We start from the raw sequence: 14,393 nt of genomic DNA, 5'->3' as shown, positions 1-14,393 counted from the left end.
ACCCAGGAAGAAAGATTTGGGCTAAACATGAGGGAAAACTTGGAACAGTTTGATTGAAGAGATGGGGAATGTTCATCAGTGCAGAGCAGGCCAGACGAATATCTGCCAGGACTAAAACAGGGACAGTCAATCCTGCCTTAACACAAAGGGATGAACTTTTCTGAGATCACTTCCAAGTTGATTCTATTTCTTTTGGTAAATTTGTGGATTAAAATGAAATGACCCATGTAGCAAGATATCATGCAGATCTGTGATCAGAAAATGTTACGTTTGGGAATTTACGGCTTAAACACTCTATAGGAAACAGAACGTGTAAAATTTGGCATATATTGTTCTGTGACAGTTATGAGTGGTGTCAAGAACAACATGACCCTTAATTTACTACTGGCCTTAAGAAGTTTGACTTCATTGATTTCTGAAGAGTTGTCTCCAATTATTTCAGCAATTGCCAATGTCAGCTTTTGCTAACAGGTTCCCTACTTCACCCTCCTTCACATAAACAATCTCACTACGTTCCAAATATTTTCACTACCTTCCCTATTTCTGAATATCATGTCAGAGAGAACTCATCCAACTGGAAACCACTTGTAACTACTGCAAGAAAGCACTGCACTGATTATGCTGATATAAGACATGCCTTCTCATGAAAGCATGTCATGGGACATCTATTGTGGTTTAGACATGACAATGCTGACTATGAAATGCCTTTTGTTTCACTCATGGCATCGTGAACCTTTTCAGGCTCTAGCTGCTTAATAGTAGTCAACATATCTCAATACAGAGAACAATCACAAAGGGTTACAGGATATTTAACCTATTACGATGCTTTACATTCTTGGTATATGCAGTCCAGGACCAGCTTGGATAATTATCCATTGAGATCCTGCTTTCCTGCAGAAACACAACTGTGCTTTAGATAATGTTCTTTCCAGCTGTTCAGCTGCACACAAGTACATAGAAGGGGGACAAACGAGATAGTAATTCCAGATGATAGAAAAGAGGGAATGGAGAGGATGGAACAAAGGCCATTGTACATTTAAAAAAGGAATGAAAAAAGAGAATTAGAAATACTGTCTGAAGAACGCTGAGAGCTCTGCTCATAATGGACGTAATGTAGGCAACTTGACACATGGATAAAGCCTTCCAACAATCTGAAAAATAAAACAACACTAAAATATAGATGCTTCTACCTCAATGAATGAAGGACATATCGTTCTAAGATGCCTAGGTGCAAGGAGATTAAAACACTGACTTATTTTATCCTATGCACTTCAGTTATTAAAATGTAAAGATCAATCATGATGCTCCCCCCCCTTTTTTTTTTTCCAGGTTTGAAGTAAACATAATTCAGTATCACTTAGGCTGTTGAAGCTGAAGGTTTGCAAAGGCTAAGGTGGGATTAAACTAATTATAGCTACATGCTTACAATGTTGAAACTGGTCTCATTCTGTGAAGCACTCAGTACCTTCAGTATACGGCTTGGAATTCTCTATGTACGTTGCTTGCTGTAGCTATGTTATACAGCAGCTAAAAAGACTTCTGCACCTTCTATGATGCATGAACTGAAAAGTACGTCTAACACTGAATGAAAGTAAAGTAAGATTTTTCAAAAGCATTTTGGAAACAACATACAGAACACTGTCCAAGAAAGATGAGCAAAGTTGAGAAAATAGCTCTCAATTGATTATTAAAAATAAGAAACGCATCTTACATACATCAGATCACATCATACCTAAATTGAGAACAGGGAACCCACAGTGTCCCATATACTATTTTAAAATTCTTGTTGTTCAGACCTAGAGGTACATTTCCTGTTTTAAGGTTGGACTCCTAATGATGAAGAATGCTTACCCTTGGGAATTTTGCTGACACTACATTTACGTTTTCCAGATGTTTTGTCCATCACTTCAACAAAGAAACAAGGTTTCTTTTTAAAGTCAGAGACAAAGTGAGGAATGACCAGGTACTAATTAATGCCAAGTTTTAATCTGGAATAACAAGCCGTATGTTCCTTATCCAAAGACTGTCTTGTGTGTGATTAACAGCACCACAAAGCGTATCAGAGAAAGACTGAACACTTCATAACTGATAAGATTAGTTGCATATTAAAACACAAACATGTACAAAAATATAAGAATCAAGTAACTATATCAAATGTTTAAAACTTGGAAAATTAAAAAAAGTGTTCTTACACTAACAGTAACAAGCAGTAAAATACCCTATGTGTATTTTATGGTTTCCATTTAACAACAGAAATATTAAGGACAGGGTTTGCTCTGTAATCAGCCTTGAGCAAGGAGCACAATAAAAGCTGTGTTTCCCCAAGAGATGACCCGGAATCATTCTGCCACTCACTCCCCCCTTATTCAGTCTCCCTCAAGTTAAAGGAATTGCTCTTCTGGTTTAAGTTAACCATATGCTTAAATATGTTCCTGAATCAAGGTCTAAATTACTGAAGTAAACAGCTGCAGCTGTAAATATTCAACACGGAGCAGACATGTTGCTGAAGAATTTACCATTTCAAACATTTTTCAGTGTACAAGTACATCGTGAAGTAAAAATAGAAATACATGTACCGAAAAGTTGCTGAAACAATTTCTACTCAAAAATTCTTCTAGCTTGAGACCAAATATGCAAAGTTCCTGCTGTAAAGAGGAATTCCTCTATTAGATGAAAACAAGGCAAATCTAACTGTATGTAAACTCCACTCTGTATCTGTGATATGAGGACCTTCCTCCAGAAAACTGCAGAGACTCAAGAGCCATGGCCTAGTATGACTGATACTGAGATAGGTTTCAGCTCAGAAGAAAATGTTTTTGTTACGGACCTTTGGGGATGGAAACAGAGATTAGTAGGGAAACAGAGGAAAAAAGACAGTGATAACACTCACTCACTGTTTGGGTTTGCCTCAACAGGGACACGACTATCTCTGCTGCTATTCTACATATGGAAATGTGGTCTTTGTAGTCAAGAAAGAAGGCAGAACAGACATAATTAACTTTTCACTTCTCTAGGAGTGTGAGAAAGCAAATAAAAAAATTCTTCTGCATCCACTGCTGAATGGCCACCCAATGAGGTCAATGGGTGGAGGTGGAGCACCCCAACACCCTGTTTAAAGAATTGCCCTACACTGAATGTCATCTCAGCCTAATGACCACAGGAGCCTCTTCACAACTGCTGAAGTTGTTTGAGAACTGCTGGGAATGGCTGCAATCCAGGCCCAAACTCTGAAGGCCAATTCTAAAACACTTATGATTTAAATCACTTCTGCTTAGGGCAAGAGGCAATGGACACAATTTGGATGCTGGGAACTTTCAGTTAGATACCTGGAAAAATTGCTTATTACAACTGCTACTGGAACAGATTGCTTAGAGAGGCATTGGTATCTCCAGCCTTGGATGTGTTTGAAACTTGACTGCCGAAGTCTCTGAGCAACCTGCTCTTATTAGACTTGCTTCGAGCAGCAGGTTGAATCAGATGACCTCTAGAGGTCCCTTAGAGCCTAAACTGTCCTGCGATTCTATGAAATGTTGAAAAATAACTGTAAGGTCTGGACTATCCTGGAGTTCAAAAGTACAAGGAAGTTTGACTAGGAGCGATGCAAGAAGCAGGACTACCAGAATTTTCCTGGAAAGAAGAGTGAAGAAACCTGACTACAACTAGCATGGAGGGGCAGGCATTCCGTTTCTGATCGTAGTCCCATTGGTCATGCAGCTGTTGGCAAGTCATATAACCTATCACCTAATAGCTGAACACTTACTGCTTCATTTCCAACAGCTGGAGGTAGTGTCTCTGTCCTGTTGGAAATAAAATTTTGAAAGTCTCTTACAAGAGCAGATGTGTTCATGAGCTTCTCAAAGCATCATTGATAACAATTCAGAAGATTGAAATCTGAAGATTAAAAGAGAATTTTAGGCATAAAAATTACTTGGTGAACCAGACCAAATAAAAAGTTGTTCTGGGGGGTAGTAGCTATTTTTCTAAAATATTTTTCTGCAGTTTGGGGGGGGGGGGGGTTAGATAGAATTTATCTGCTAATTGGATAAAGATTCAAATCTATTGAAATCTTTATCTGGTTACTTTTAGGTTGGTTTGTTTACCAATGGGCCGTGTGTGGCTTGGAGACTGTCCAAATTCTTTTCTTAAAAGCTTTTCTAGGCTATTGGCTTAGGACATGGGCAAACGACTGAAGATCTTTCAGAACGTATTCTTTTCTGCTTCTTTCCAACACACTGTGAGCTCCCCAATTCCCATTGGGGTAGAGGCCAAGGGATAGATGTCTGAGACGGCAATATCGCAGATGACCACAGAAGATGCCATTTCCTTATGTTAAAACCTATTATTTGAAAATTCTGTAACTGAAACTACACTGAGCCTCTGTTATAGTCTCACAGTTTTAAAGAGGAGTCATAAAATGTCAGGATGTCCAGAGCTATAGATACATGTAAAAGGAAATGACTAATGTTTTGACATTATCAATATGCTGATATTATCCTAGTAATACAATACCGTAAGTGGAATATACTAGTTTAGTGGAATCTCAATAGGTTTATTTATAGAAAAAAGAGAATATTATGAATATATAGGTCATTTCAAAGCAAAAATACTTAAAAACAGTTATTACAAAAACTCCCTTACCCAAACAGCCAAAATACTGGGAGACAACAAATTCCAATACATTAGGCTGGCTACCTTAAGTTGCTAGAGCAGCAAACTGGAATAGGAAGACCTGTCCCTATTATGCCACTGATTTCCTTAGTGAGCTATGGCAACCTACAAAACTTGTCCCCACTTTTATTCCCCATCTCCAGAACATTTTATGCACAAATACATGGCCAGGGAATTTAGGTCATACAACAGTAGTAATTTAGCCCTCTAGCTATCTAAATATCTAACCTCTTAATGTATTTGGCCAGATTCAGAAGGGATGCTGCTTTACCTTTCGCAGACAGTAAAAATAGAAACAGTTAGGCATTAACTTGATGCACAGCGTGTTAGCCTGGCATACGACTTCAAGCGTATCAGCAAATACATATTGTGGAAGCAGCAATAAGTTGAGCAATGTTCAGTTTAACATTACCTTTTCCGTATAATAATGATGTGAAGAATAGCCCTCCAGTGCTTTTCTTTATTGGTTCCAGTAATTAAGTGAAACATTGTGTGGTGTGTATTGAAGTATGCAGAAATTAGGACATAACTGCCGATCTGTGCTGATTATTTTTCTTACAGTTGTATTTATATAATTTGTGCTGATTTCTTGGACTCTGTATTTTATGATTATTCTTGTGGCTAAACAACATTGGGATGATGCTGAGGCTGGGATAATGCTAGACCCTCCTACCAAAGAGTCACAAATTAAATCCACCGTAGGTCTATCTATTATGTGGTTTTAAATAACATCCTGAGGGGCTGGCCACTTGGGAGGAATATAAGTCTGTTGTCAGAGGATGTAGGGAGGCAACTAGGAAAGCTAAGGCCTCCTTGGAATTAAACCTTGCAAGAGAGGTCAAGGACAACAGAAAGGGCTTCTTCAAATACACTGCAGGTAAAGCCAACACTAGAGGCAATGCAGGCCCACTGATGAATGAGGTGGGGGTCCTGGAGACAGAGGATAAAAAGAAGGCGGAGTTACTGAATGCCTTCTTTGCCTCTGTCTATACTGTTGGAAGCTGTCCTGAGGAGCCCCGGACCCCTGAGGCCTCAGAAGAAGTCAGGATAGAGGAGGAATCTGTCTTGGTTGATGAGGGCTGGGTCAGGGACCAATTAAGCAACCTGGACGTCCATAAATCCATGGGCCCTGATGGGATGCACCCGCGGGTGCTGAGGGAGCTGGCGGAAGTCATTGCTAGGCCACTCTCCATCATCTTTGCTAAGTCGTGGGCAACAGGAGAGGTGCCTGAGGACTGGAGGAAAGCGAATGTCACTCCAGTCTTCAAAAAGGGCAAGAAGGAGGACCCGGGGAACTATAGACCGGTCAGCCTCACCTCCATCCCTGGAAAGGTGATGGAACAACTTGTTCTTGGTGCTGTCTCTAGGCACATCAAGGATAGGGGGATCATTAGGGGCACTCAGCATGGCTTCACCAACGGGAAGTCTTGCTCAACCAACTTGATAGCCTTTTATGAGGATGTTACCCGGTGGATAGATGATGGTAAAGCTGTGGATGTGGTCTATCTCAATTTCAGTAAGGCGTTTGACACGGTCTCCCACAGCATCCTCACAGCTAAACTGGGGAAGTGTGGTCTGGATGATCGGGTAGTGAGGTGGATTGTGAACTGGCTGAAGGAAAGAAGCCAGAGAGTGGTGGTCAATGGGACAGAGTCCAGTTGGAGGCCTGTGTCTAGCAGAGTCCCGCAAGGGTCGGTTCTGGGACCAGTTCTATTCAATATATTCATTAATGACTTGGATGAGGAATTAGAGTGCGCTGTCAGCAAGTTCGCTGATGACACAAAACTGGGAGGAGTGGCTGACACAACGGAAGGCTGCGCAGCCATTCGGAGGGACCTGGACAGGCTGGAGAGTTGGGCGGGGAGAAATTTAATGAAATATAACAAGGGCAAGTGTAGAGTCCTGCATCTGGGCAAGAACAACCCCATGTACCAGTACAAGTTGGGGACAGAGCTGTTGGAGACCAGCGTAGGGGAAAGGGACCTGGGGGTCCTAGTGGACAGCAGGATGACCATGAGCCAGCAGTGTGCCCTTGTGGCCAAGAAGGCCAATGGCATCCTGGGGTGTATTAGAAGGGGTGTGGTCAGCAGGTCGAGAGAGGTTCTCCTCCCCCTCTACTCTGCCCTGGTGAGGCCGCATCTGGAGTATTGTGTCCAGTTCTGGGCCCCTCAGTTCAAGAAGGACAGGGAACTGCTAGAGAGAGTCCAGCGCAGAGCCACGAAGATGATTAAGGGAGTGGAACATCTCCCTTATGAGGAGAGGCTGAGGGAGCTGGGTCTCTTTAGCTTGGAGAAGAGGAGACTGAGGGGTGACCTCATTAATGTTTATAAATATGTAAAGGGCAAGTGTCAAGAGGATGGAGCCAGGCTCTTCTCAGTGACATCCATTGACAGGACAAGGGGCAATGTGTGCAAGCTGGAACACAGGAGGTTCCACTTAAATTTGAGGAAAAACTTCTTTACGGTGAGGGTGACTGAACACTGGAACAGGCTGCCCAGAGAGGTTGTGGTCTCCTTCTCTGGAGACATTCAAAACCCGCCTGGACGCATTCCTGTGTGATATGGTCTAGGCAATCCTGCCCCGGCAGGGGGATTGGACTAGATGATCTTTCGAGGTCCCTTCCAATCCCTAACATTCTGTGATTCTGTGAGAATCTTCTACTGTAAGTTGCATCTATGCCGAGTCATTGCTTTTGGCACATTTACCTGAACTGAGCTTAATTCCTAACCTGCCCTTCATCCAGACAGGTGACTCAGCTCAGCATTTTTGTTAAAGAAAAAGGAAATCCAGTGCCTTTCTGACACACAGAAACATACCATCTTGGTGTCTGACTACATAATCCTTTTGTCTGAAAAGAAGAGCCCAAGTGTATTTCAGAAAGATGATATTTTTCATTTGGCTTATGGAACACTTATAAACTAGGACTCCTAACTGTGATTCCCAAACACAAAACAAAGTCAAAGGTTACAGCATATGTTTTTGTTTCAGCTTCTCCAAATTACTTGCAAATGTATTCAAACACAATATGAGGAGATACTTTATTTTATTGAAAATAACAGACTACTGGATGCTGCAAAAAGGCTGAGGTACCTCAAGCATAAACATGGAGAGAATACATTGGTTTAGAAACCCATAAATCCTTATTTGAATCTGCCAACCTGAAAGCCAAGTAAAGCCCGAAAAAACTATTTTTCCTAAATGCTATGTCTGATTAAGCCATACTATTAAATGACAGCTGAACTTTAACATTAATATGATATTATTTAAATAACTGCATGATTTTTTTTTACACTAAAATGATGAATGCTTTTTGGACAGCTCAATTGACAGAAAGCAAGAAACCCCTTTAATGAGATTTGACAAAATGGAGACATATGCAGAATATTCGTTACAGCTCATGTCGCAGAGCCCTTCCTGGAGAGACTTAGGTTTGGTTGTGTCTTTTCTTTCGTTCATTTTTTGTATACTATATTTTTATTGTCTACAGGCACTGAACCATCCCTTTCAATTGCCACTTCCTTTCTCCATGGATTTTGAATTTAGCTTGTGTCATTTACATATTACTCTTAATCAGAGAATTTTATATGTTACAGTTTGGAGTTGAAATTGTAAGAAATTTGTGGACTGAAGGCATGAGGTTCAGTCATTTTAACCTTTGTCAACTGGGTCTACAAAGAACTAACAAAGATATTTTTCTGAGGAGACTTATGAAGAGATAAAGCTTGCACTAGAGAGCAACTTATTAAATTCTGATTTTGATATTTTCCAAGCCAAGTGACAAATCAACAACTCTGCTAAAACTTTCTCTTCTTTTTTTTTTCTTTTTTAATAAGCAAATTGTATTAAGCAAATATGCAACATAAAAGCCCATGGCAAGGGTAATTTCATACTGAACACTTCAGAGGATGCTCTAAACTCCTTTCATAGCACCCAGCACCACCTATTAGAGGGATGCTTTTCTTCTTCAGGAAGCTGAATATATACAGAAATATGGACATCACCAAGAAGCTCAAGTGCAGTTTCAGTGGGTAAAGAACACATATCCAGAGATGCCACTAATTGAAAAAAATCTGTCTGGGAAGGTACCAATGTAAATTTAAGGTGGCTAGTAATCACTGGCTAATTCCCTCCCTGCAGTCCCAGATAGGATTTTAGGATGTTGCAAATTTTTCCTTTCTGTATCACCTCATTTTGATCCCAGGGACAATTTTCATAACACTGAAAACATGGAAGAAACATGCTAAAACCCACAAGGTTTGACAATGTGTCAGCCCTATCTATTCAGGCAGAATTGTTCATCTTAACCTTTTTTCTGTGTGGAAATTTACACTGTCCCAAAACATTTACAAACTTTCTCACATCAAATCTAACAGGTAAAAAACCCTCAAAATACCAAAATCACTCAAGAATAAGGAACACAGGAAATCATCATCAAAAAGCTTAATTTTAGAACACACATACAAAAAAACCCCCAAAAAACAAAGATGAGAAATGATTAAGCAAGGAGTAATCCCTCAGGCTACAGAAAACTCTTTCCATAGGTGTGATAAAACCTTCTGTCTAACCGCGCCTGCTTCACTACCAGCGTTCATTCAAACACATTCTACATAGCAGCCTGTGTAAAAAAAGCCAGGTACATCAGTAAAATGCTGAGGTTGAATTAAAATTAAAAACAAAGGCATGGAGAGAGAGAGTTAAAAAAAAGAAGGAGTGGAAATGTCCCTACCTTGGTCTTACCTTCGCAACATTCCCGTCAAAATCCTGGAACTCTTCCCCAGGTTTGCATCCGTTTCTCTAAGCTGGGGAGAAAAGAGTCCCATTAAAGGCAAAAGGCACATGTACTCCATTCTGTACAAAGGACAGATATTTCTACTGCATTTGAGTCAATAAACTTCAGGTTTAGCCCATAACAAACTCTTGTGTAAGAAAGCCACTGAAGCCCCGAAATTTAAAAATGTTTTGTCTGGTTTTCACCTACATAAAGATGAAACACAAGGAAGATAAGACATTGAGGCAACAAAGATGAACCATGATAAAGAGCAAAAGCTTTACAAATAAAGGGTTGCAGGTAAAAGCTGTATAAATTGGTATCCATAATTCCTATTGATGTGTGTATGTGTATTGGTCATGTATATTAGCGAGGGCATCAAGGAATGAAGAGACAGCCATGCGCTGTGTTCCTGATGCTTTATGAAAAGAAAAACAAACATATCTTTCTTCCACCTTTTTTCAAAGACAGTAGTTTAAAGAAAAAGCAGAAATACAAAACAGTGTCCTTTTACCATTCTGTGTAAAAGAAATATGCCTATACTGCCCCTTCAATACAAAATTTGTACTGACCTTACAGCAGCCACCACTGGGATGGATGCCCAAATACTTTGTGAACAGCATATAGTATGTACATAAGGTACAGCTGTATAATGTATATTTTTGCACAGAAGTATCACTGAAAATGTCATTTTTTGTAGTTTATTAGGACACAGGAAACCTACATTTACAGCTAAATTTAATTAGCTGACTTGTTCTACAGCTCTCAAAAATCTTGCAAAATAGGTAAAAGCACAACTCAATAAAAACTGAAATTGGGGAGGTGAAAAGTTATGAAGCAAATGAACTTCATATTAAAAAAGAGCAATTACTTCTATTGCTTTTTAAAAGGGATTAAAACATCCCCTCTATTATGTTTATTAGTGTCTCACAAAAGGAAGTCTAGAAATGAAGAAGGGTATAGGAAGAATAGAGTCGCTCTCCTATTGCCTCTTTTGTCACTGGTAGTTGGAGGAGAGACATCGTTTGACTTTTTAGAGATCTTGGAACCAGTGAGACATCAAAATCTACTGTAAATGATAATGTGATGATTGTCAGTTATGAAATAGCAGGGTCCACTGTTTTGAACATGCCTGGAAACACAGCTGTGTGTACATACGTAAAAACATTCTTCTCCTTGTGAAAGCTGAATATTTGTCTCTTCACTATCAAATCAGATTGAGAGGATTACCTGACTCATTGACTCCTTACTAAAGAAACTTTGTTGTAGAAGACAAAATGCATCCTGTGTTATAAATTCATCAAAATAGTAACACTGCCAAGAAAAGTGGCAGTCTTCCAATAACAAATCACCTTCACCATAACAAACCACTATTATATCTTGAACATATGCATAGCAGCAATATTAAAACCAGTTTCTATTCTGGAGCCCAATACCGTAAATAATTTCTACCAGATTTAATGTTTATTACTGAAATCAGTAGTTGCAATCAATGACACACAACCTTTTTTGCATAAATTTCCTCCTTGTTCTTGTAAAAAGCATTAAGACAATACCAAGTAGAAGCTGGGACTGGATAACACCAACCAAGCCTTGCTCTTAGCAATATCATATTCAGTGGGAAGGCTTGCACTGACTCTCAGATCTCTGTAATTATGTGCTATGATGGAACAAAGATGAGCGTTATATTCCAGGGAGGCCATTCTCTCATTTTTTCCTGATTCATCTAGACAATTCAAGCTCCAGAAAGGCAGTTTAGCCCAGTTTGACACAAGTAACAGAAGAAAAAATGTCACAATAATTTTTAAAAGGCTCATTAAAAAGCCAAGTTTTTATCTACGCTAGAAGGGAATCTGAAGTACAAATGTATGCTTTACATTGGTCTTTTATTATTCATAAAGATGCATTTAACACTTGGGGCTTCTCCTCCCTTTTCACAGAAAAGGAGCTCTCTCCTTTTTACCATCATATGTTTGATCCTAAGTTTCCTCTCTTGCTGCAGGATTCTACCTGACAGCTAGAATCAGTACTGATAGTTAGGAAGGGGAAGCTGAATCTTAGAGGTTTGACAAACTCCTCTAAGCAAGATGACCTCATATTTTTATGGTAATAAAAAAACCCACAAAATAAGCGAAAAAAATGTTAAAAAAGAAACAAACACGTACACACATAGTTGGAAGATGTCTAGCTACCTCCCAAGAGAACACTAAAAAAACCACCTTTTGTTCCTGCAGTGGCAGAAAAAACAACATAAAGAGTTTCAAACTGTAAGTTTGTTTTTATTTAAAACTGAAATATCTGACTGTAGTTCTTCCATCATTTCTTTACCAATACCAGTGCACCGCAGAAGTCAAAGAACAGGTGGCATGTAAACCTGTTAAACGGCATACGATGGCACTTCCTTGTTTCACAGAACTGTTGTGGTGAAAACATTTTGAAATATGCTTTGATATTAGCAATGGCAAACCTACATGGTGCTTAAGAAAGCTTTTAAAAAATAATATTAAGAATAAAAATGAGAAAGGAAGAAAGATGACCAAGATGCTAATGCTGATATCTTGTCTGCCTTAGACACATTTTAATTTGAGGTTTGCCTAAAAAATGTTGTATCTTTTAGAGTCCTGTATAGTCCAGTTAACCTGACTTGTAGCAGAGCTTTTATCCCTCCTCCAGCTTAAAAAAAAAAAAAATCCAAACAAGTTTTACTCTACAGACAGGAAAACTCATATATGTAAATTTAACCAAACTATAGAGACACTAACCCATTTAAATTTTGCTCATAAGAAAATCTTCCTAATTTTCACAACATTGAACTGCTAAGAACTGACCATCGTACTCAAGCTGACATTTGACTTTCGGAAGACAAGTTTGTTCCCTGGTTGATAAGATAATAATGCCATGTATGCAGTGTAAAGCTATGATGCATTGATAGAGCACACTCTGTCCTGGTCTTTAAAAAATCTCCAGAAAATGGAAAACTTGCCAAGCTATCCAAGATCATCCCTGACTGTACATCTGAGTATACAGACAGCTGGGACAGGTCCACTCATGTGGCTCCACCTGAGAACTTTTCTGAATTCCCTAAACAAAATATTTTAAGTGACATATGATAAAAACTTGAAATTTGAGATCTTCCATTTATGACAAGAGGTCCTTTGCTGCACTGTGGTGTGATATACTAGAATACCCTTATTTTTAATCTTGCTCCTTGCAGCTTATAGGTTTTGCCATCAAAGAAACTTGCTCTTCAGGTGGAAAGTACAGAAAAGGCAAAGTTATGCTATGAACCGTGTGCACACAGAGTTATCAGAACTACACTCCCTCTTTCTCTTTCCTGAGGATTTTTAGGATCAGCAGAAAGGGATACACGGTATTCATCTCCATTGACCAAGTTTTACTTGTCCAGCTAGAAACAGAAAAGCATCTCAGACTCAGCAGTCACTAGGGATGTGAGGAGTGAAGGTGAAATAAGACACAAAGTTGCCTGAACAACACTTGGTAAAGCTCACAATCCTTAGTTACATTTAATGATTTAGTTGTACTTAATGTTTTAAAGTAGCTACTGCCCAGGACTTCAGAAAGCAACTGGTACAGCTGACAGAAAATGCCTCATTAAAGCTGTCATATGAGGCTTTACCAATCAAAGCTATCCAGGTAAAGAAACTCCCTGGGACAGATAAAGGAGTTTTCTTAAGTGGCATTGGTCAGCTAGAGGCCTGTAGGAGGACTGAGCTTTGGCAAAATTGGACACTCAGGAAAGTATCTGATCGATGTGTCATGGACAGAAAGTCACAGGCGCAGTCACTGCTGGTTCTGTGAGCAGAAACCAGAAACAGGAAGGCAAATTTCTTAGACTGAAGTTCAGAGAAGTTGTATGTGTTGGATGGGATGGGCTTCTGGGCAACTTCATTAACTCTACAGAGTAAAGATGATCCCTATGGAAGTAACATAAGCCAAAAATGATACAGATATGTTACCTTGACTGCAGTGACAGAGCAGCAGTGTAAGAAACCACTACCTGTTCTTTCACACAGAATTGCCTAAGGAGGCAACTATTGGCATTTGCAGCTACAAGGTTGGTCAATTATTAGAAGCTAAATTATGATACTGAACTTTGTTTCACCGGAAGTCCAAGAAGTCCCTACAATGGACACTATAACAAATCCTTCAAAGGACAGAAAAATTACTTATCTGTGAAGTTAGTGATAGAAAGCTTGCTTCCAGCAGCGGGTTTGGTGACTTCAGTGTGACTGCCTGTAGGAGAGGCTTTGCAGGATTGGGCCCACATAAAAGACTTTCTAAGTGCTTTGCTGCAGATGGTGATTACATCTCACGATAGCAGCTGATTTACATGAAACTAATCAATATGCTAGATTATTTTTGCATGCACAGAGAACTTGCCCAAAGCAAATAAAATCTGAGATCAGCATTTACTTATTATCAAACTTACCCTTTCTCGAGCACGCTGGATCTTCTCTCTGTCATGGCTGAGGTTTTCCAGCATCTCCTGTCCAATCTGCTCTGCATTAAAAAATCAAAATGTAAATCATGAAAAATATAGCTTGTGACTGTAAGGCCTCAAAATGCCAGGTTAGATTGTAACAACAGCATTTAATACATGTGGTAACCTAATCACTCCTCCTAACTGCAAAGAGGAGGACATCATTATACTAAATTTTAAGTTTTTCAAGCAACGTAAAACTGAAGAAGTAACAACCAAACTAGAAGCTGTCCCCCTGCAATCTCTTGAGGTTGTCGAGGCACTGGGAACTGACGCTGACCTTTGGTCTGTGAAACAAAGGCAAGAAGACTTTCAAACTTGCTCTAAGTGCTGGGTGTTCATACTTCCCACATGCTCCTTAAGCCCACTTCTTGTCTTAGAAAGGAAGTCAGGAAGCCTTTGCTAAAACACCAGCCAGCCTTATACCTCTAAAGACACTAAGAAGTTATATTAGAA

At 39.5% G+C, this 14,393-nt stretch overlaps 1 protein-coding gene across 4 annotated transcripts in view; it reads right to left on the bottom strand.

Annotated features, from left to right (window-relative positions):
• VTI1A (vesicle transport through interaction with t-SNAREs 1A) overlaps positions 1-14,393 on the bottom strand; it is a 279,149-nt gene that overhangs the window by 93,198 nt on the left and 171,558 nt on the right. For 2 of the 4 annotated variants that reach the window (XM_068398332.1, XM_068398333.1), the window contains 2 exons: positions 13,887-13,957; positions 9,406-9,467 (listed from right to left, as the gene is read on the bottom strand). In XM_068398332.1, coding sequence (XP_068254433.1) covers positions 9,406-9,467; positions 13,887-13,957 — 133 coding nt within the window. Of the gene's footprint in view, positions 1-9,394; positions 9,468-13,886; positions 13,958-14,393 lie in introns of all 4 variants that reach the window. The other 2 variants (XM_068398334.1, XM_068398336.1) reach the window with 1 other exon arrangement.

Source organism: Nyctibius grandis, chromosome 4 (assembly GCF_013368605.1).
Source record: "Nyctibius grandis isolate bNycGra1 chromosome 4, bNycGra1.pri, whole genome shotgun sequence".
NCBI lineage: Eukaryota > Metazoa > Chordata > Aves > Nyctibiiformes > Nyctibiidae > Nyctibius > Nyctibius grandis.
This window is presented reverse-complemented; position numbering and strand designations above follow the sequence as displayed.